At 39.6% G+C, this 21,404-nt stretch overlaps 2 protein-coding genes across 4 annotated transcripts in view; both read right to left on the reverse strand.

Annotated features, from left to right (window-relative positions):
• LOC308190768 (uncharacterized protein) overlaps positions 1-13,240 on the reverse strand; it is a 47,466-nt gene extending 34,226 nt beyond the window's left edge. Inside the window, exon 1 of the mRNA XM_080582449.1 lies at positions 8,038-13,240. Coding sequence (XP_080438575.1) covers positions 8,038-8,071 — 34 coding nt within the window. The 5' untranslated portion in view covers positions 8,072-13,240. The remainder of the gene's footprint in view (positions 1-8,037) is intronic.
• A 143-nt stretch (positions 13,241-13,383) lies between these two features.
• ARMC1 (armadillo repeat containing 1) overlaps positions 13,384-21,404 on the reverse strand; it is a 31,069-nt gene continuing 23,048 nt past the window's right edge. For all 3 annotated transcript variants that reach the window (XM_080582444.1, XM_080582442.1, XM_080582443.1), the window contains 4 exons: positions 20,221-20,410; positions 16,362-16,478; positions 16,202-16,276; positions 13,384-15,629 (listed from right to left, as the gene is read on the reverse strand). In XM_080582444.1, coding sequence (XP_080438570.1) covers positions 15,438-15,629; positions 16,202-16,276; positions 16,362-16,478; positions 20,221-20,410 — 574 coding nt within the window. In that variant the 3' untranslated portion in view covers positions 13,384-15,437. The remainder of the gene's footprint in view (positions 15,630-16,201; positions 16,277-16,361; positions 16,479-20,220; positions 20,411-21,404) is intronic.

A 21,404-nucleotide genomic window follows, 5' to 3' on the forward strand; every position in this document is an offset into this window, starting at 1 on the left:
GAAAACTCTCGACCATAATTGGTACCAAAATGTGGGTTTGGCAGGTGTATAGAAAACTTCAATTTTTGTCTCTTAATACGTAGTACTAGAGATGGGGAACATTTTTGCCTTCGTAAAGGACCCAGATGGCAAACTGTGAAAGCTTAATTTCAAGAGCATTCAGGCTGACAGCTCTACAAGCAGCAAGCTGAATTTAACTTATGTGATTATGACACATACACAGGACTCTTCAACCAAGTGGTCCAATGCTCCACCTATTAGAGGCATGCCTACAAGATCGTGAAAGCCTTTAACACACAGATCAGGTCTGGATTGCCACACTAGAAACCCCATGCAAACGTGCACAGAATGTATGTAGTTCCGTGGGCTAAGCTGTCAACTAGGATATTAATTCTGCTTCTGTTTTTGCAAGGGGTACCACAGAGTTTCTACATTCTCATAGGCAGGATCTCTTTTGCTCTGTATTTTACCTAAAGGGCTTCACTCATGTGTGTTATGCCTTACTCAATTTCATGCTGGCACACCACCTACTGACAGCCCAGTGCTGCTTTCTGTATCAAGTGTTTCTTAAAATCTTGTCCCTATGTGAGCCCACGAGCTCTGATCTCGAGATGTCTGGCTGTGCACAGTGAGCACAGCAGCATTTGTCAGGACTCTGAAAAGAGAAAGAAGTGAGAAAGAGAGTCTGCAGGCCCCTGGTGATGTATTGACAAAAAATAGTAAGCTCACCTCAGCTTTTCAAGCCAAGTAGTGAAAAACAAATTGTCTTCCAACTGACTGAGAAATAAGCAACTGGACAACAGGCAAGTGCCAAAGTTAGTTCAAGATTCTTTTGATTCGACATTATTTTAATATTTGTGTGTTTTAGCAGTTACAGATTAGCAAAAAAATATTTCTGTTTACAGTATAGAAATACAGTATTTTTTTTTCCTTTCTGACTTGTTGCTATATTGCACAGCTCAATGAGGTTGAACTCTCTGTCCTTATTTTCAGCAGTGTTTGATTTTCTTTCCTATGTACTTAATTTGATACTCCATAGGCAGCACCCTTGCACCTCACAGGTAACTCTAACAAAGAGGAAAGCATTCCAAAAAAAGTTGATCCTTCTAGTGAAACAGTAAATGTGTAAAAACAACTGCTCACAACCCACATTTCTCTGAATTGAAACTGCCTGTGTATCAAGTCAATATGCCTTCTTTGATTTAATAATACCAAATTTGACATATATGCCCCCTCATCCTGTCATCTTTGGCATTATTTAGGGTACCCTGTTCCACTGACTGCTACCTTCAGCAACCTAGAGGTAGCTAGTTGTCCCTCTCCCACTGTTGTTTGGACTGACATCTCCAGATCTCAGCCTGTCTTCTTTACCCCGATGCAAAAATACCTTTAAAACCCTATTTCTGGAATTGCTGATGCTAGGAGGACACCATTGACAAAACACAAAGGGAGAGCCTGTTACATGTCTGACCGACCTGAACAGCTATCTGACCATCCTCCTTTTCCTCTGCTCATAGCATGAAGTGTACACAGTGGAACTGGTGTTCCTCAGAGCAAAGATCACCATTTGCTTGTTCCTGTTAGACACTACATAGCTATTTAGGATATTTGGCATATTTGCTAGAAGCATCTCTAGGGTTGCAGTCTCTCAAAGAGACTATTATCTACTCTAGAAGTCTCTCGTATGTCTAATCATTTCCAGGGTCAATTGAAAAGAAGGAGATTAAGGCTAGTCTGATCCAATTACAAGGTATTTGAAGAGGAAGCAGGAAAAAGCTATAGATTAATCTTTAACAAGTCTCAAACAAAAGCCGAAGGAATTTATACAAATTCTTCTTATCTGTATAAGGATGTGTGCATTTTATTATGTGTGGTCTTAGTGGGCACACCTCTGCAAGGGGCTTTGTGGTCCTATTAACATCTCTCCATTTGGTGTGCATGCAGAGAGTCCATGGCAGAGAATCCACCAAGCCATCCAGCTCCCACTGCCATCTCAATTAACAGTTGTTAATGCCTACACTCAAAGGAAAACACAACTATGGCTTCTTTTGCCCAGGTTGGAGGTGAAGTATGAAGGGTTTGATGAGTTCCCCAAGTCACACAGGTGCAGCAGGGAAAAGAGCCCTGGGATCACCAGCCAAAAATTACTGCTGTCTGACACCAACCAACTTTTCTACCTAGATAGAGAAGAAACAGTAAGAGTTAATCCTAAAGTAGCACCACAAAGACCAACAGTAAATAAGCTCAGGTTCCTATTGCATGACGACCTCAGTATTTGCTGGAAAAACACTCTCTTTACTTCAGTTTTAAGTGTCGCTGATAAAATTTCATGAAATCGAACATAACACTTACACTAATGAAGATCCAGCAGATGTTGAATCTGTGATATTTTATAGCATTGTTTTATTTGGGGAAAGAATCCAGTTTTGCTAAAATATTAATGAAAAAAATGTTCATTTTGCTTCTGGATTCACTGAATGCCTGTGTTCAATTGTTCGTTCCTGTTTGCAGTTCCCACTGTTGCTTGTTCATCTTACTAATAGGATAGCAATAACATATATTAGACATAAAAGTACTGCTAGACTATGTGTATTGAACCACTAATTTGGACTGGGAATAGGGCAACATAAAGGCTGATGTCTACCAGTCTGCCCAGGAAGCCTGTCCATTTGAAGCCAAATTGAATTCAGTCCCCTCAAATTTCCTTTTGACGTTGTCCATACAAGATGGATATAGGCAAAGGAGACTTTCTGAGTCTTGAACTCCATACTAAAAATCTCATTTTGAACAAAATACCCAAGAGTGCATTCCTTTTGGCAAGGCATCTTGGAGGTTTTCATACAACTACTACGTTTGACATACAGGCTAACCATGAAAAGCAAAAAAAAAAAAAAAAAAAAATACAACTAGTACCGCACTATGAAACTCATCATAAGTCAATGCTTAGTAATCATCTAACCTTAACATGAGTCCTTCCCGCTTGGGACACTTCTTAAGGATGATTTTTCCTTTCTGCCTGACTGCTGGGAAAAGATCTCTTTTCCGTCCCCACATGAGAAACCTCAACTTCTGTCATCTCCATAACAAGCAATCCTATGCCCGCTTTTTCTGAATCACGCTGCTATACATGCCTCTCTGCTGTTATACATCTGTTGTGGCACAAGCTCATATCCCCACTGTCGTTCTCTGAGTCAGTATTTGTACTTCTGTCTCATATTGTGATGAAAACATCTCTAGTGGCACTACACTTTAATTGGTATCAAAATATTTGGTAGCATAGTCAGTAACACCCACAACTTTCATTTATTGCTTCTCTGTATGGAATATTGGTATCTTCAACTACTTGTATATGGCATCATTATATCTCTGGTTTTTATTTTATTGATGGGACTCCTGCTTTTGAGCAGTCCATGCCAGTAGTATGTGTCCAACCCTTCTCAGGGAAGTGTCTAAAGACCTCAGAAGGGTATTTAATCCCTCATCAGTAGCCATTGCACCAACATCTTCAGTTGCACTTACAAGCATGGTCAGCGAGACTGACACAATGCCGGATGGGACCGTAAGAAAAAGGCATTCCAAAAATTACTGTATGGTCGGACTTCTTGGTCAGTGGCTCTGCCTATCCATGAAGCTGACTTATGTTGGAAAAGTCCAAAGACGGAAACAAGGCTAAGCATGATCGTGCATCCCATGTACAGTTATGCTGCTGAAATATTAAAGCATTTACTGCTAAAATAGTTTGATAGAATTTAACTTTTTAACATAGTGTATAGAGCATGGCTGTTGAATAGACACTGGAGGATTGAAATCCATAAACAACTTGATGCCTATTGGGAAAGTCCAGGTAACAAGAGCTCTTTGATCTAATTCCCACAGCATTTCTCTCTCCAACCTGCACATATATCCACATGCACTGAGTCAACTGATTTTTCGGTAAACTGTTTTAAATGGATTCTACAGGAGGAAAAAAAATACTTCTTTCTGTTTTCTCTCTTTTAGAATAAAATAGTTACGAGGCACTAGGAAAAAAAATATTGCATCTCTTCTGGGTGCCAAATTAAAATACCTTTTTGGATCTTTGGATTCTTCTCTAAGAGGGTAGTGAAGCACTGGCACAGGTTGCCCAGAGAAGTTGTGGATGCCCCATCCCTGGGTGTGTTCAAGGCCATGATGGATGTGGCCCTGGGCAACCTGATCTAGTGGGTGGCATCCCCAACCATGGCAGGGGGGTTTGGTACTAGATGATCTTTGAAGTCCTTTCCAACCCAAACCATTCTATGATTCTATTGCCAGCAGAAACATCAGAAGAAGAGGGACATTGCTCACATTCCTGTATTCTAAAGACAACTAGCAGCAGGGGAACTCCAGGGACGTTGGGTGAAGACCTGTTGCAGAAGACCTAGAGGTGTGCTGTGCAGGTCAGATAGCAGACCATCAACTTCCATGGCTGTTGTATACCTTACCTGCAGTCTTCTGGGCAACAGATGGGGCCTGTGCACAAATGCTGCTCTGGAGGTTGGAGCATAAGGCATGTGTCTTTCTCTGTAACCAAGGCACGACCTGGATGGCAGCATGGAAAAAAACAAGAAAGCTGCATGTTTTAGAAAATAAGACATATAAGGAGTGGCTGAGGGGACTGGGGTTTTTCAGCCTGGAGAAGGGGAAGCTGAGGAAAGACCTTGTAACTCTCTGCAACTACCTGAATGGAGGGTGCAGTTAGGTGGGTGTCAGTCTGTTTTCTCTGACAGGTGACAGGACATGAGGAAATGGCCTGAAGTTGGACCAGGGGCAGTTTAGATTGGATATAAGGAAGAGTTTATTCATGGAAAGGGTGGTTAGGCATTTTAACAGGCTGCCCAGGGAGGTGGTGGAGTCCCCATCCCTGGAGGTATAAAGAGACTTGTGGTTGTGGAGCTTAGGGATATGGTTTAGTGGTGAACTTGAGAGTGTTAAGTCATGTTTGGACTTGATGATCTTAACGGACTTTTCCAACTTACATGATTCTGTGATTCTTTGTATTTGCAAATACATAGAAATTGGGCTAAATTCTGACTTCAGACTTATATTCTGAATATATATATATTCTATATATATTATTATATTCTTGAATTCTGACTTATACCGGGATCATCTGCATTCAGAGTAAAACTGAGAGAAAATTAGCCTGTGCTTGCACTGCTGTCAGGCAGTTCAGATCAGGACTCCTGTCACTCAAGCAGGTGGTACGTGGAGCATAAATACATGGGTATTTACACATAACCAGACAGTCCCCACTACCAATTCCTTTTGAAGGGTCATTGTCTGTCTAATCAGTTATGGAAAAATAAAATGCAGAAGTAAATACATTTAGCTGGAGACAAAACTTCACTCTGACAGGAAATTTTGCTCTAAGTAAAAATACGAGCGGATGAGAGGGACAAAATGCCACACCCGGCCTCTCACAGCCGCCTAGAACCCCTCAGACAAGTGAAAGGACCGATTATTAAGAATAGCAGGCGTGATAATGGAAAGGAGCGGGGGCCCGAGGGCCGCCCTCCGCCTCGCGCCGAGGCGCTCCCTCCGGCACTTCCATGCTGCCATCTAGCGCGCTCGCCCCGCCGCGCTCCGTGCCCGCCGCTGGGCCATCACCGCGAGGGGAGCAAATTGGGCCCACCTCAATTAGCACCGCCTTCACGCTTCGCTCGCAGAGCGGTTGCCGGCAGAATGGTGAAATACCGTCTTTACGCGGATGTCGTGAGCGGCGGACTGGGAGGGAACGGTGGTATTTGATAGCACTGGCGAGACAATGCAGGGTTTGTGTTTGATATAAGAGCGGGCAAAAAAATAACAGCAAGGGGAATGAGCCCGAACCGGAGCAGCCGAGACGAGTGTAAAGACCTGAGGTGTGCTAAAAGTACAGTTTCCTTCCATATTGCAGTTGCTCTGCATGGCCAGACTGTCAGTCTATCAAAAGCCGTTTTAAAATAAGGGCAAAATAAAACAAAACAAGCAAACAACAACAAAACCACATTAGCATTCCAAAGGCTGAATCAGAAACTCTGAAGTATGTGAAATGGAGACCGAGCCTCCAGTCCAGGCAGCGCTGTGGGTGTCAGAGGCCGGGCGGAGGAGGAAACCACCTTCCCCTCCACAAACCAGGGCAGGAATTTCCCTTTTTCCTCAGAACTCCAGGATTACACCATCAAAAAGTACCCTTAAAAAAGGGCCTAGTTAGAAACCTCATAACATTTAAACAGTCAGAAAGTACTAAGTAGCCACTGGGGGACTAAGGCCAGATCATCAACTACCAAAAATACCTGGATTGATAGTAACACAAGGCACCAGTCCTTACCGTAGGCGCTGGTGGATTACACTAGCAGCCAGCCCCCTGTGTCCCTAGCAGGGGAAGATACCAGTACTTTCAACCAGAATTCAGGGTTTCCTGATATCCCACACTGTAGTTTATTACAAGCATCATCCAGCTGTGGAGGCAATACAGTCTCTCTTCAGATCCTTCACATCTCAGAAACAACTTTTTGCAACTTTATGAAGTGTGTGGGATAAGATTTGCTACCAGACCCCTCCTCATCTAGGTCTTAACATCTGTGCTGCTCAGATGGTGTATCTCTGACTCAGATCAGGTACTTCACTTTACCAAATCCCAAATCCTTACTAATCCCCAAAAAAGCAGGGAGAAACTCTGCCTGTTACCCTGCTTTGCCTGACTGAAAAGTAACATGCAGAGTCGCAGAGTTATGGTAAGCAAAGCAAGCAACAAACAAAATACAGAAGACACTAACTGCTTCACAACTCCAGCAAGCCAGGGACACAGGAAAAGGTAGCAGGAAACAGCAGCAAGATTGACAAATTAAAACCAGGGCTAGCAAGGAAGAGAGAGGATTAACAAAGTAACAAGAAGGATGGAAAGCTGTTATAATCTTATTACAGGGTTCAGGACTTGGGTTTTTTATTTTGTTTTGTTTTTCAGATGCTTGCTTTTGCAAAGCCCTAATTTGTAAGGGAAGCAATTCGACAAAGTCTCAATTTTCATTAAAAAAAAACAAATATCCCTAATCCGCACAGCTGTGGAGATGATGGGAGAGAAAGCTTGGAATTGCACTCCGGCATACCCAAATGGTTGGAGAAAATGAGTAAGAAAGAAAATGATTGTTTTTAAATCCTCGGGGAGCCTAAATCCTGTTAATGGTAGGAGTTTGTTAACTACAACTCCATGTTTAGTATTGCTGGGACTGAATGAATGAAGGAGTAAGAAAAAAAAAAGCTTTAGAAAGCTCAGTTAGCGGGTAGAGGCCTCTGGTTATGTTGGGGTTCAGTTGTAGTTGTAGCCAAGACCATACTACAAGAAAAAGAAAAGGGAAAACTCCTGTACAGAGGCAAGTAGTGGTCATTTCTGGAAAGAAAAAAAAAAAAAAAAAAAAGGAAAAAAAAAAAAAAGCTGTTACAAGGAGCAATCACTTAAAACCAGTTTTTTTTTTCTCTAGAATTGCACTCTTTCCCTTGCCAGAATTAAGGTCCAGCCCCAGGAAGGTATAACGGAAATAAGTTCTTGCCAAGTTAACATATTAATAACAGAAAAGATTACTCTTGATACAGCGATTGCTCAGAAGTATTTCTGTGGCACTGCAAAGCACTACTAACAACGTTAGAAGAACTGAGTCTTAGAAAATGGAGACCAATACCCATGGACAAAATGTATGTTTTCACATTTCTATCAAAGTTTCCCATTAATAGCAGTGGAGATGTTGATCAGCTCACAGACTTCTTTAAAATCAGCTTAAGGACAGCACTGAAATCACAACAGCATTATGTGGGGGCACTTTTGTCAGCATTGACAATTTTTATCCTGTACAAATGGTGGTGTTTAACAAAGACATATGTTTACACAGATGGAGGAGGGAGGTTGTAGTAATGGTGTGATTGAAAGTAAATGGGATTGGTTGAGTAGCTGATGCCAGCTGCCATGTCAGCCTAGGAGTAGGTGGGTACTTGAGATGGGCTGTAGTCCCTGGGACCAGATAGTGAAAGTTTGCTGGGTACCTGTTATCATCCGCTTTGGTGATCCCAGCATCATCACTCAGCAGCTGCCATAAGCCCCAGAAGAGCTTTAGTTGCAGCTTTTGCTGCTGCTCCACGTGTCTCTGCGAAGAGGTTTGCCCACGCAGAAAGCAGCTCGGGGCTCAGGATTCCGCAGGGCGTTTGGGGGTTAGTGTTCATACCCTGGAGGAAACAAATATTCATTGATGGTACTTAAGCACAAAACTTTTTAGAGATGGGCACATAGTACATAGGTGAAGGCCAGACTTGTTTCCTTACACCTCTGCAAACGGAGAGTTTGTTTAAAGAACCCCCTCTCTGTCCTCCCCTTGTGCTGGTTGACCATGCCTCAACCCAGATATCCCACAACCCAAACACAAAGCCAACCTTAGCTCTGCTTAACCATAAGAATATGAGATTGACCTTGCACAAGAGATACTAGCGGTAATATTTGGCTGGTCAAAAAGGGGCTTCTAAAGATGAAAGCCCATTTTCAGGATTTGGTTCTTTATGAGTTATCATTATTGGAATATTAAAGTTCTAATAGCTGTAGAGCTAATGGAAATAACACCTGCGGGTCCCACCATTTTTCCCTCAGTGATAGTCTCACATGCACAAAGGGTACGTTCCTTCCCTGCAGACATCCAGCAGCATTTCGCCTCTGTTTGTAGGCCCTGCTGCAGGCTGGTGGCAACAGTGTCAGGACATGGGTTGGAAGAGTGGGGGGAATGTGCTGCATTCGAGCTTTCACTTCATATTGTGGCATTAGTTTCTGTCCTCTCTTCTTCCTACTCCAATTATTATAAATAATGAAGATAACATTTACACATGAAGGGTCTTTTCTTCTCAAGTAATAAGCAGGCCTAGCTCTTGCAGTATTTTCTCAGATACCAATCCACCCTACAGCATCACGATTCCATAGGTTTTATCTTGTGCATTATGAGCAGCATTTCTTTTTAATTTAGGTACATTATAACTTTTAAAAGTTCTAAAACAATTTTTGGTGGTTTTCCTCAATAACTAAAATTTCCCTTTCAGAATTTACAGACCCCCGACTGAATTGTGCCTGTTCAGCTATAGCAAGAGTGATGCCTGAGCCAGAGTTCATTACACTGAGCATGTACATGTACCATGTAAACTGAAGAAAAAAGAAAACAGAGTATTACATTCTCAATTCATCTACCCCAGATACACAAATATAGACTGCAAACATAATGCTAAAGTTGTGACTGTTGAGACATCCCAGGTGAAGGATGAGCCATTGGCAGCTTTAATTTACAGAGTCGTCACCTTGAAATGGGGAGCATGCACCTCTTCAATTGGTAATAAGAAATACTGCAAAATTATGCTTCAAGAAGTTTTCACTGTGAAGGCTTAAATACAGAAGCATGGTTTTATCTACTCTGGTTTTTCTTAGTACAAAATTTTACAGGATGGCACAAATTTTCATCGTTGAAACTGCTACAGTGAAAGAAATTCCCAAACCAGTCATTATTTACTTTATTTTTGCTTAGTGTGCTGAAGGGCTGGAGTAAAACTTCCTTTAAACAGCAACAGGAGCCTTCTAGCACACATAATTTACTGTTACAAACAGCAATGCATTTTATACACCAGAACATCTACACATATGGAGAAACAAACCCAGCTCCATTCACTGTAATAATGATTGCTTCAGCAGCGTAAATGACAGAGTTAATGCTCAACTATGTTAAATGACTGCTATTTCCCTATTATAGTCAGCGATACATCTTCATTGTTTCAGTAACGTGGCCAACAATTGAGAGCTAAGTAGTAGCCACTATTCACCTTCAGTAAGCTTTACAGGTATTTTATATGCAAAGAAATAGACTCCTTAAAATATGCCATTTACTACATCCCACTGAATTACAGTGTATAAACAATAATGGTTATTTGCTAAAACATTACAGCACATATTTGTTGTAGTAAAGGGGAAAAGCCATGAAAACCAAGGGCAACGTATAAGCTTTTAGTTTTATACCAAGATAATGAACACGAATGACTTTGTCAACATTAACCATGGGACTTCCACATTAACAGTATAGGTTTTTATAATCAAAAATCTGCTATGGTAGTTTAAGCTTTTATTCAGAAAAAAATTAATCTCACCATAACGCAAGGTAAACCATCGCATTTAAACAGGCTCGTGTACTGTTAAATCAGCACTGCTCCTCTGGCGAAAAGGAGCAGCCTTTTGCAAGTGTACATCTTGGAACATGTTTCCAGCTTCCCCTCTCTTCCGTCCTTCCCCCAAAAAAGGACTCCCTATTCTGGATCTTCTTGCTGACCCTCAAAGCTTAACACAAATCAATGCACTTTGGCTTCTTCCCCAGAGAAAGAAACACAACCAAAAGGTCACACGACAAATGTGACATCGTTTTGTGCTACCATTTTCAACCTGTGACATAAGGGAGGAGAGGAGCTTAAAGAACAGTTCAAACGTTCTCTTGAGAAGTAACTAAGAGGATATGTGTTCTTATGAGCTATATGACAGCGTACTTACAGGAAGTTCATGAAGGTGATCACACCTTTAGATGCATTTAGGGATTGGAAGCAACTAATCACATTAATTGCTGAAAAGGTTGTAAACACCACTGTCAGGGTGATGCTTTAACATATGTGACCACAGAAAATGCCTAGTGCTGCTGAAATTAGCTTTCTGCAAAGCTTTAGAAGTATACCATAACATATGTGAAAGTAGCAGAATTATTATTTTTATTTTATTATTTTTAAATCATCTAGAAAGGGTATTTGTTACCAACAGTCATTCCTTATTTGGAATTTCAGTAAATTGTTAAGGGCTACTTTGAGAAGAAAACTAGCCTTCAGTCATGCCTGGCTCATGATGCAATCCTACGATAACTCAATACAGAAAGTTGCCTACAGCACACCCGACTTTTCTGTTCCAGGCCAGACAAAGCAAAGGCCTCTCTTAATGCTGACAGCAGTTCAGCTTCATTTTGCAACAAAACATCACTACAACTCAGCCAGCTCGTGACATACTGCGCTTCTCAGGATTCCTGGCCAGTTTTGGATAAATGGAGTTGTAGAGTCTGTAAAAGGAGGAAAGCATGCAAACATCTTGGTAAAGACCTCCTGTTATGTATGTTCGCGTTACTGTGGGATGCTAGGTGAGAACGGCGCGCCAGCTGCTCCCTGAGAGCTCACCATGTGCTCGCTTGGTAGCTCGCCCTCCCTCCCTGGTCGTGAAGAAGCAGAGGGGCAGGAGCCACAGAGAAGCTGACGGGGCAAGCCCCTTAGCCGTGTGCCAGCACACCCGCAGCCCCCAGGGACCTCAACTGGAAGGGGCTATAAAATAGCAAGGAGTTACTACAGAACAGCTGCACACCCGTATTCTCATCACTTACATTTAACTCGGTGCTCTGATCAGAAGGAAAGCAACACTCCTACAGTATTAAGTTTTTCATACCTGATATTTAAAAGAACCCTTTCCATACCAACCACACATTTTGCCATACACTGCTGCTTTTTGCATAGTGAACTTGGTTCTAGTCCTGATTTTATTCAGCTCCTTAGGAAGGCCAGGCAGATTAGCACAAGCACAGGAAACTGACTCGAACAGTAGGCACTCAGCAAGCCTTAAGCGCAAGGTTGCACCAACACACCAAAACCAACTCGTACCACAAGTGGCTCAAAAATGTGGTGAGAGTGTGCATCTTCTCTGAGATGTTTCTTTATCACCAGACATTTTAAAATGTTTTAATGGATCTTAATTTATTCCAAAGGGGAAGCTCTAACTCTTCCAGTCACTAACGTACAACATACACCTAAATGAACAATAACAAAAAATTTAATCATTCAGTTCTGTGGCACCTGCATCAACTTATAAAGGTATACCTCGCCCTCTCTGTTTTAACCAGTACACATGTGAAGTACCAGCAATTTAAATCAGTTTTTCAACCCCGTGTGAAAAGCAGGCAAAACAAGAACATTACCTGCTCCATACAAACTAAAAGAAATCGGACATTTTTTTTTTAACAGCTGTATTCTTAAGCTTTAGAGAAGGAATTTGAATAGTAAGTCTTACCCCTGAGGCTAATTACTTACTGTACCTGACTCAAGAAGTCTCCAGTGACCCCATCACAGGCTCCCTTTTGCCAAGTAACAAGAACTCAACTTTTCCTAAAGAATTACAAACAGAATCTGAGATGGGTTGAAAGGCTATTCTCATCCCTACTTTATTTTTTTTTAATCTTAATTTTAGCAAATAGATTTGTTCACATTTTAGGAGCTCAAAATAATTAGATGCAGATGAAGAAACAGGACAGACTATGTGACCCAGCCTTCCGCAAGAGGAATACAGCACAGAACGCTGCTGCTAATTTTTATTAGGCATGTTTTTAAACTCTGCTAGATGACAGCTGGAGAGTTGTTCACAGGCAAAAAGGAGCACCCACATTTTATTTTCCATTGCATGCACTTACAGGAGTACTTCACACCTGCCAGTTTGCATCTGCCTAGGTGCAGAATCCTTCTCCTGATTTAGCCCCACACAGTACTCTTGCCCCCAGCTTAGAAGGCCTGTGGCAGAGCTCAGCAACATCAGCTATTTTTGTACAGAACAAGCCATAGGTGCTTGTGGAGGGGGAAAGTTAGACTATATTGTATTTCACCACACTGCAGAATGTTTACAGTGCTTTGACAGCTGTTCACAGAGGCACAGTTATGAATCCCCATTTTGCCTCTATCTACCCCATCAGCATTTACTCTTATTATGAAGAAACATGGCAGTGATTATTATGTTTTACATTGTTATAACCCTAGGACAATTCAGGATCTTAAACCATAATGCAAGGCAGTGACTCCCTTGGAAAGCAAGGAATAGCTAGTGCAATGTGAGACCAGTGCTCTGTCTCCCAATTCAACTTTTTTGGAATTTTTTTTTTTTTTGCCATTTTACCCCTATCTCCTTAAGTCAAAGAGATTTCTTATCCTTACTGTGACTTCTGAAAAAAGTGCAAGCAACTGTGTGCTGCCTTTGCTTTTTTTAAAAAAGCTTTTTCAAAATCAGAGATACCTCAACAATGTTGATTCTTGTTTTTTTTAATGAAACATATACTGCAAAGACAACTGATGTTCTACAAAAGCCCTAAGAATGAATGAGATGTCCTTAAGTAGCTTCTACTTACCTATTCTTTACACAAACTTTGTTTAAAATGAAAGTATGCTCAAAGTATACTCACAAAAACAGTGATATGCAAAGATCTCACTTTGACTCTTACTTTGCATTTCTCTGTTAAATTCAAAATGTACTTTTAATAACACAAAAAACTTGAATGCCAGATTTAAAAAGCCATCAGCAGTCATACATTTAGTTATATTATCCTTTATTATTTTACAATATATTTCAAAAACTTTTACAGATGCCTTAAACTGTTCTACAAGAGCTGCAATACTGTCATAAAAGCACACCTACAGACCGAATGCACAAACAAACTGTAATACCTACTGGTATTGAACCATTAATATCCAAAGGGTGTAGTCTTTTAGTAAATAGATGTGCAGCAATGCAAATGCAAACAGATGTTAATGCAGAAAAGAACAAACTCTGCATTCATGGCTATAGAACAGAGGGCTTTTCAAACACATTTTGTACTGTAACATTCTAGACAGCAATATGAGTAATATTACATATTTAAAGCAATACATGCCCTGAAAAGCCTGTATTTTCAATCTGTGCGTGTAAACCTGAATCAAAAATAAACTAGTTATATTAAAAAACATGAGACACTTAGTCTGCCAACAAGCTTTCATTTCTTTTTTGTCCTAGAATGACAATTAACTTGGGTGGGTGAACTCTGATCTGTGTTATTATTTTACATCACCATTTCCTCTGCATTTCTGTAGTATTTTTCTGTAGTATTATGACAGCCTGTGAATTTTCTTTTATTCCTTGTGCAAAGGCACACAGGAATTAACTTTGATGCATTAAAACTCTTTTTCCCCAAGTCTCCAAAGTGGTAAATATAGTTAATATTACAGCAAATACGTTACCACAAAAAAAGCATCAGATAATGAGGTTTATAATTAAAGTCCTCAGCTGTATTCCTCTAGTGCAACAAAGCAGTGGCACTGCAGTTTTCAAGCACTGTGTGCTGAATACTCTCAGGCACACAGTGTTAACTAACAGCTCAGGTCTATATTATTCTCTACCTACAAAAGTTTTGCTTTTATTATCATTTCTGGTCACAGAAATTATCAAGACATCTTTAAACCTATGCTGTCCGTAAGTAACAAGGTAAAGCCAACTGTTTGCACATGTTTTTAAGCCTGTCCAAGCTGACATACTTTCATGGGAATCTCATGAAAGACATTAGGAGATAACAGTAATTACTTATCAGATCTGTTAGGTAAAAAAAAATAAAAAGGGTTAAAGCCTAAATTTGTGTGGCACTGTGGCAAAAGAGGCATTCAGTTCTGCTTTACTCTTGAAGTTCATAAAGTTTCAGTTACCATTAAATATTTCTTAACAGTGAACACCATTTCTTAATCAAATAGTTTACATTCCTCTATTCTCTTCAGACAGAGCTGCAATGGGCTGTCACTACCTTAGACCAGAGCTTTTTTTGCTACAGTCTTCCCAACTAGCCTCAACAGCAGTCAGTGGTATTTATTACTTATATACATGAGTCAGTCACACCCATCATTACAAATATGTTCTAGTTTATTTACTGTACAATGTATGTACACATATTTGTGTTTACTCAATCCCCTTATTTCTTAATGTCAAGCACTCCGATGGTTAAGGTCAGACTGAAAACAATTTTAATACACATAAAAGGGTTATAAATTTCAAGTCTGTAGTGATTCTAGCTTAATAGCAAAAAAGGGAACATCATGCTCATTCTGTGAACGCAGTTGGCAAAAATGAAGGCAAAAAGAGAGGCAGGCTATTTTTTTTCTCTGGAGTCAAAACCTAGGAATTAAATGAAATTAGTCGAAAGGGATGCAGAAATAAAAAGGGCATTTTATTTCATGTACATCTAGAGCTATTAAGAATTTTCATTCACAGAGGCCCTGAGACTTGAGTTAAATGAATTCTCCCTATCGTGTGTTTCATGTGAAGTCAAACTTAAAGCTCTATACACATAAATGTTTGGTATGTAATAGTGGACCCATTTTAAAAAGTGAAGCAATAAAACCTACATGAAAAACAAATGAAAGAACGACTTGATTGGAGGCCTCTGTCCTCTGACCCCTGCCCTATCAGGCTAAACGTCCAATAAAATGTAAAATGCAGCATACATTTGCGTAATCTAAAATTTCTGTGATAATTTATTGCAAATTGCACTTGGCAGTTCACCACACCAATGGAAAACTGGCCCCCCTGTTGGTTCACACAGTCTTTTAACACCAAATACAAGTCACCAGTAGAAAGATCTGGATAGAAAGTTTGCTGCTGTGCTGAGCCAGCTTGCTGCACCTTCTGGGTGTGACCCAACACGAGACACTGCTTTATCCTGTTCTTTTGTAGGGCTTTCATCTTCTGGTAAATACTCAGGTAGATCTGTATTCTGTTCTACTTCCACTGGAGTATCTTGGAACGGAACTAGCATCTGATAAACCACAAGAGATTAAAATCACGTCAAATGTTGTAACTTAAAGTAACAAATGAAAGTTACATATCAGGACAATAGGCATGCACGCTGTGAGACCCCCCTTCTTCCCATCCCTCCCTACACCAAGTACATCAATGGATACATCTGGAACCTACCATGCTTAGAAGACACACAAGAAAAACTTTTGCTTAATGTGAAAGAAAAATATAAATTGAAAGGATGTTTCCCTTTTACTATGGTTGTGAAATAAAAACACACTTCACGCTTCAGCAACTGCTGCCAAAAAAGTTTCAGTCTGATTCTTTTCATATCAAGAAAACCTATCATTAAGACAAGAAACAATTACAATGTTTCTGTCATCCACCCAAACAATTCCATTGTAAATTCTGCAAAACCATTCTACGGATATACGTCCTAACACAGGACACTCTTTATTCACCTTACACTGTATGGGTAACAGACCCAGTTACAAAATTTTATCTGGCACAGGTGTTATAGACACGGTGCATCAGGTATTAGAGACACAGGCAAACTCAAACAATTGGTGTTTAGAAAGATACAAATCCTACCTCTTCACCACTTTCACTTTTTACAACTTGCTGTGCCTTCATTACTTTGGTTGACGCAATTGCTGTTGCCAAAGCCTAGAACAAGTACAGAGATAAAGCAAGAGCTTAGTATGACGGAAATGCAGTAACGTGAGGATCTTCAGAGTTACTGAGCACTTACCTCTGCTTTCAAGTCTGAGCGAATTCGGACCACACATCTTTGAACAGCCATTTGAAACGTAAAACTAATAACACCTTTAATTTTCAACAAAGCTTCTTCACAAAGATTCCTTCGAGACTAGGGAAAAAAAAGAAGAGTGCCACGAATAAAATACTTGCATAACACACCATGTGAAAATGCTAACAATTAGTTGCTAAGGCATTCCTGTACATCTGAAGGCAGGTGGTTACTCAACAGCAATTTTGTAAAATAAGAACTAAGACTTACATTTTAGTGCATAAATATTAGGCTCTCTTGCAACAAAAAAAAAAAAAAAGAAAAAAGCAAATGAAAAAACTGCTTACGCTTTAGAAGTCAAAGAAGGATGGAATCAACTGTAAATAATTAGAGGAAAGTGCTGAAAAGCAAAGAATGTTTTTCTCCGTATGATCAGCTAAACAGTCCCCTCTGGTTAAGTTCTGACTGACTGAAGTGCTCATTGATGAGTAGTTAGTGTTTAAGTTGCTATTTATCAGACACCTTGCATCCATACTGACTGAATGCATCAAAGCAGCTGTTGTATCTTGCAGCTGCTTCATCTGTGGCAGCTCATGGACATCGCCGCACAGCATAAGCTTAACTCCTATTTCAAAGGGAAAACATTTGGCTGATAACCCACGGAATGTTATGTTTAAAGCAAGTGACATCACCTACTGTGCCGTAACATTACATTGACCTATACTAGTTGCACCTTTCTGTATTATCTTAGAATGTTCTCTTTTTTCCTTCCTTTTAGTATTTGCATGACAAGATGCTTGTAGCAAAAGGGAGTAAAATATACTTGGAGAGACTGTTAGCACAGAAAGGGAAAAAAGAAAAGATGCACTGTACTAGGAATACACTGACAACATTACTTAGGTTCAAAATAATGATGTATTTGACTTTCCGTCCAAGTTTCTGCAATATTTTAAATAATAAGTTATTTCAAAGCATATTAATGCTAGTTATCAAATAACTGCTGGTCAGTACCTAGGACAGTTTCATACATTAAAAATAAATTGACTTACTTTAATCTCTGGAAAAACTGACTGAAGCAGTTTGTTGTCAGCAGTTTAACATATGTATTTGAAACAATTAATTGGTGTAAGTTTATGTGCATTGAAACAGTTAACATTTTTGACCATTTAAAAAAACTAACATTGGCAGATAGGCTGCATTTATTATACACAGGAAATATCTGATACAAAGATGACAGGCTGCCTTCTATGAGTGGAAGTCAAAACTACTTTGGACAGAAGAATGAAGTCATTTGTAGTTTGTTAGCCTAAATAAACAAGTCATGACCATATCGGTATATAGCAATTCTTTAACAGAATTTGGCTGTTTACTCTGAGATCCCAAGATTACTCACAGGCACCTCAGTTCAGTTCGAAACCAGGCTTCAGCGATCAGATAGCTGGTCTTCTTAAAGATACTTCTTAAGGACAGAAAACTTACGAACATCCTTACAGAACCCTTAGAAAGCTGGAAGCTTGGCATCCTCCAGCCTTGCTGCCCAAATGTCTTTTGCAAAGCATGTCTGACTACGGCAATCGGGCACAAACCCCAGCAGTACACAGCAAGCCATCTTTCTGTACGGTACTTCTGATGCATGGGCACAGGGTGGGACAGGTGAAGGTTTTAGAAGGTTATTTCCTGCAGATACTTTTTACGTTAAGAGACTGGTATAGGGCCAGCTTCTGTGTCCAAACAACTTGAGCAACTCTGAAGCATGTGGTAATTCTGAAGACTAAGACAAGCCAGCTGACAGGGCAGCGAGATGATCAAAAAGAGAAGACCTTCCCTTGTCCTCCACCCAGACCTAATCTTGAAAAGCTCATCAAATGCTCGGGATCAGTAAAGATTATTGCTTCCAGTTGTGCTAGTCTGCTGAACACTGATTACCACACCCTAACAAATCCCACTAAAATCTGCAGACTAGTAAACTTGCTGAAGGGGAAGTCTTGCCACAGACTCCTGAAGTACTGCCTCACTTTTTTTCTTTTTAAACTTACGATCAAATACGGTAATTAGATCTTAAAAACATTTTACCCTACGCTAAACAACAACGAACCTTTCCCCTCCCTTCCTGAAGTGATGAATATTTACTATGTGAGCTTTCAAAATCCACAAGTAATTGTAGGACTTGCAATCTTTCCTAAGAGAAGCTTTTTGCTTCAAATCTAAATGAGTAAAAAAACCACACAGGTAACTGAGAACGCAGTATTTACAGCCCTGCATTTATTTACTGTGCCTTCTAACACCCATATGTCCCGCCTAACATTCTTTGCTAGTTAAGTTGGGAATAAACTGCTTTTACTGTTCACATCCTTCATTCTCCAAATCTCAAGTTATTCTGACATTTTAAACAGCACTATAGGGATGTTTAACTGCTGGATGGGCACCTGGAGTATCACTAGCATTTCTTTAATCAACTGATGAAATACAGAGCTATTTACACTAGCTGTCTCCAGCTAGCACACAGTTAGATTTTTCTTTTCTTCAACAGTGAGCTAAGAAAGCATGCTGGTGTGCTCTAGGCAACTACAGAAGCCTGCAGTTTTACTCTCTGGATCTGAATATCTAAATATCCTACATTTTTTCAGAATAGCTGTGAATACCTTTGTCTTAACACTTAAAATATAAAACTCTACAAATCTGGCTAGGTTCCATTTGTAAAAGGGCACACAAAAATGCTTTTAAGATGGAATCGAGCTATAACCAGTATATCTAAACTCACAGTAGAAGCGGATGAAATTTCTTTCTTGGAGAGACCTATGAACAAATAAACCAATTACAAGCTTAAGAACAAAACAAAGAACACAATAAGAGAAAAAGGAAAAAAAAACTGAGACAACTGATTGGACTGGATTAAAAGAACACTTCAAAGTACAAAAGCCAATGCAGTTGACAAGGCACAGTCTTTCTAGGCAGAGCAAGTGGTAGAAAGACAAAACTGTAAAAAATATTTACTCTGCATAAAGTGAGTTAGAACAGCATGTTATTTCTAAAGGAATTAACTATGGTCTTATGAAAACAGTACGACGGGCATGCTGTTGATAAACTGGGCTTGTGGACACGCTTACTTGGCAAAATGTAAAGCAACAAAGCAAAGGATCAGGTTTGATCATTTAAAATGGGTACAAAACTGAAGATACAGAGTCCGGAGGGCACTTGTGGATAACATGCTTAAACAGCCTACATGCTGTTTGGCAGCCGTAAAAAGGCAAACATGGCCCTGGGGTGTTATCTACAGGGGTACGGTAGATAAATCCGTAGAAGTTATTCTGACATTACATAAAGACTCAGTGAGACCTCATTAACTCAAATGCCATTCTGGTCACTACAGTAGAAAAGATCTCACAGACAATGAAAAGATGTAGCAAAACCAACTCAAAGAAAACATAGTGTTTCCAAACTAAGGGTAATAAAAAAAAGAAAAACCAGCAACTGAAATCTCACATAACTGAAGGGAAACTTTTTTTTTAATTTAACAGACTGGTACACCCACAAAATATCATTAAGTGAAACTGCCGAAGGTACCTTGTTTATTCCATTCGTTCTCGAAAAAGAAAAGAAAATTAGGAGAGGTAGAAATAAAATAGTTTTAGGGCAGCTAAACATAAAGGAAACTTGCCTTCAAAATACCATCTTTAGACATTCTGAGTAAACTCAGCTTACGCGAGATTTTATACAAATCTTGTGGTTCAAAACACAATTCACAGAAATTGCTGACAACTGATGATGCCAAACGCAAGTAGCCTGAACACATTATTTGTGTGTGCAGAAGACATCTCAGTACAGCATGCCTTATTTACACAAATGCTGAAGGTTTCCTTACCGAGTCATCAAGGCCATCTATATGTAAAACCACCGTCTTGGCACGTTTATTTGTGCTGCCAAGGAAAAACTGTGCTTTCCGTCGACGATAATTCATCTCATTCACATTGTCCATGTCTGACATGTTGGATGACTGAAGGATGTCATAAACTTCAGAAGCCAAAAGTTTAGTCTCTCCTGGTGTAGTGGTTCTGAAAGAAAAGGGGATTAAGATTGGTAAAGAATTATTTTTACGTTAGTGCTCCAGCTACCGCTTATGTACCGCTCCAGCTACAGAAATACAGTTACATAGTCAATACATAGCAAAAAAATTTAACAGGGACTTTTTAAAAGAAAAAAAAAAAAGCAGCACTGGTGTCACCAAATAGAACATTCAACCACCTTCTGCCATTTGTTTCTTGTTGAAAATCAGAGTGTTTGGGCTAGTTTTGAACTCAAGAGTTCCCATTCTCATTCATCTTTTAGTGCTCATATTTTAGCATAATGTTTTCTGTGCTAATCAGAACCCAGTCATGCTTGTTTTCACTCCTTAAAAGGCATCAATGCCAACTGGAGACCCAAAATTACAGTTAAAATTTTACTTGGAATGGGGATTATGGAAAACTATTTAATTAGGCATACTCCAATTTTTAATGCTTTTTTAATTCTAATATAATATAAACTAACCATCCTTCTTAAACTACATACGGTTTACATCAGTTTGACAACTACAAACAAAAAGCAGCAGTAGATGCTCAGTACACTGCTGTTACTTCAGTCATGTCAAGTTTTTTTAAAAAACATCCTCAGTTGCCTTGAGATACATTTCATTTTCCACTTTCCTCATTACATAATAAAAATTATTTCCCTATAGAACCGTAACCTTGACATTTTTTTCTTCTCAAAAGTTACTAAGCAACAGCAGCAAAGCAGAATCACAAATTTTCCTAAAGAATGCAAAGGATATTAGTGACTAGACTAAAATTTGTAGTACGAACTATATGGTAGCATTTTTCAGATAGAAAAAATCCAGGTAGTAAGCTGAACATATATTAATTTTTTATGATTAATGAAAACTAATTTTAACACAGTACTAATATAAATCCGTTGTCCAAATTCAACCCTGTATTAATTATACCAGTGATTTAAACCTATGTGCAGAAACAAAATTATTGCTGCATGAGCTCACAATTAATCTTAAAATGA

The sequence above is a fragment of the Anser brachyrhynchus genome, assembly GCF_964034855.1.
Source record: "Anser brachyrhynchus genome assembly, chromosome: 2".
Lineage (NCBI taxonomy): Eukaryota > Metazoa > Chordata > Aves > Anseriformes > Anatidae > Anser > Anser brachyrhynchus.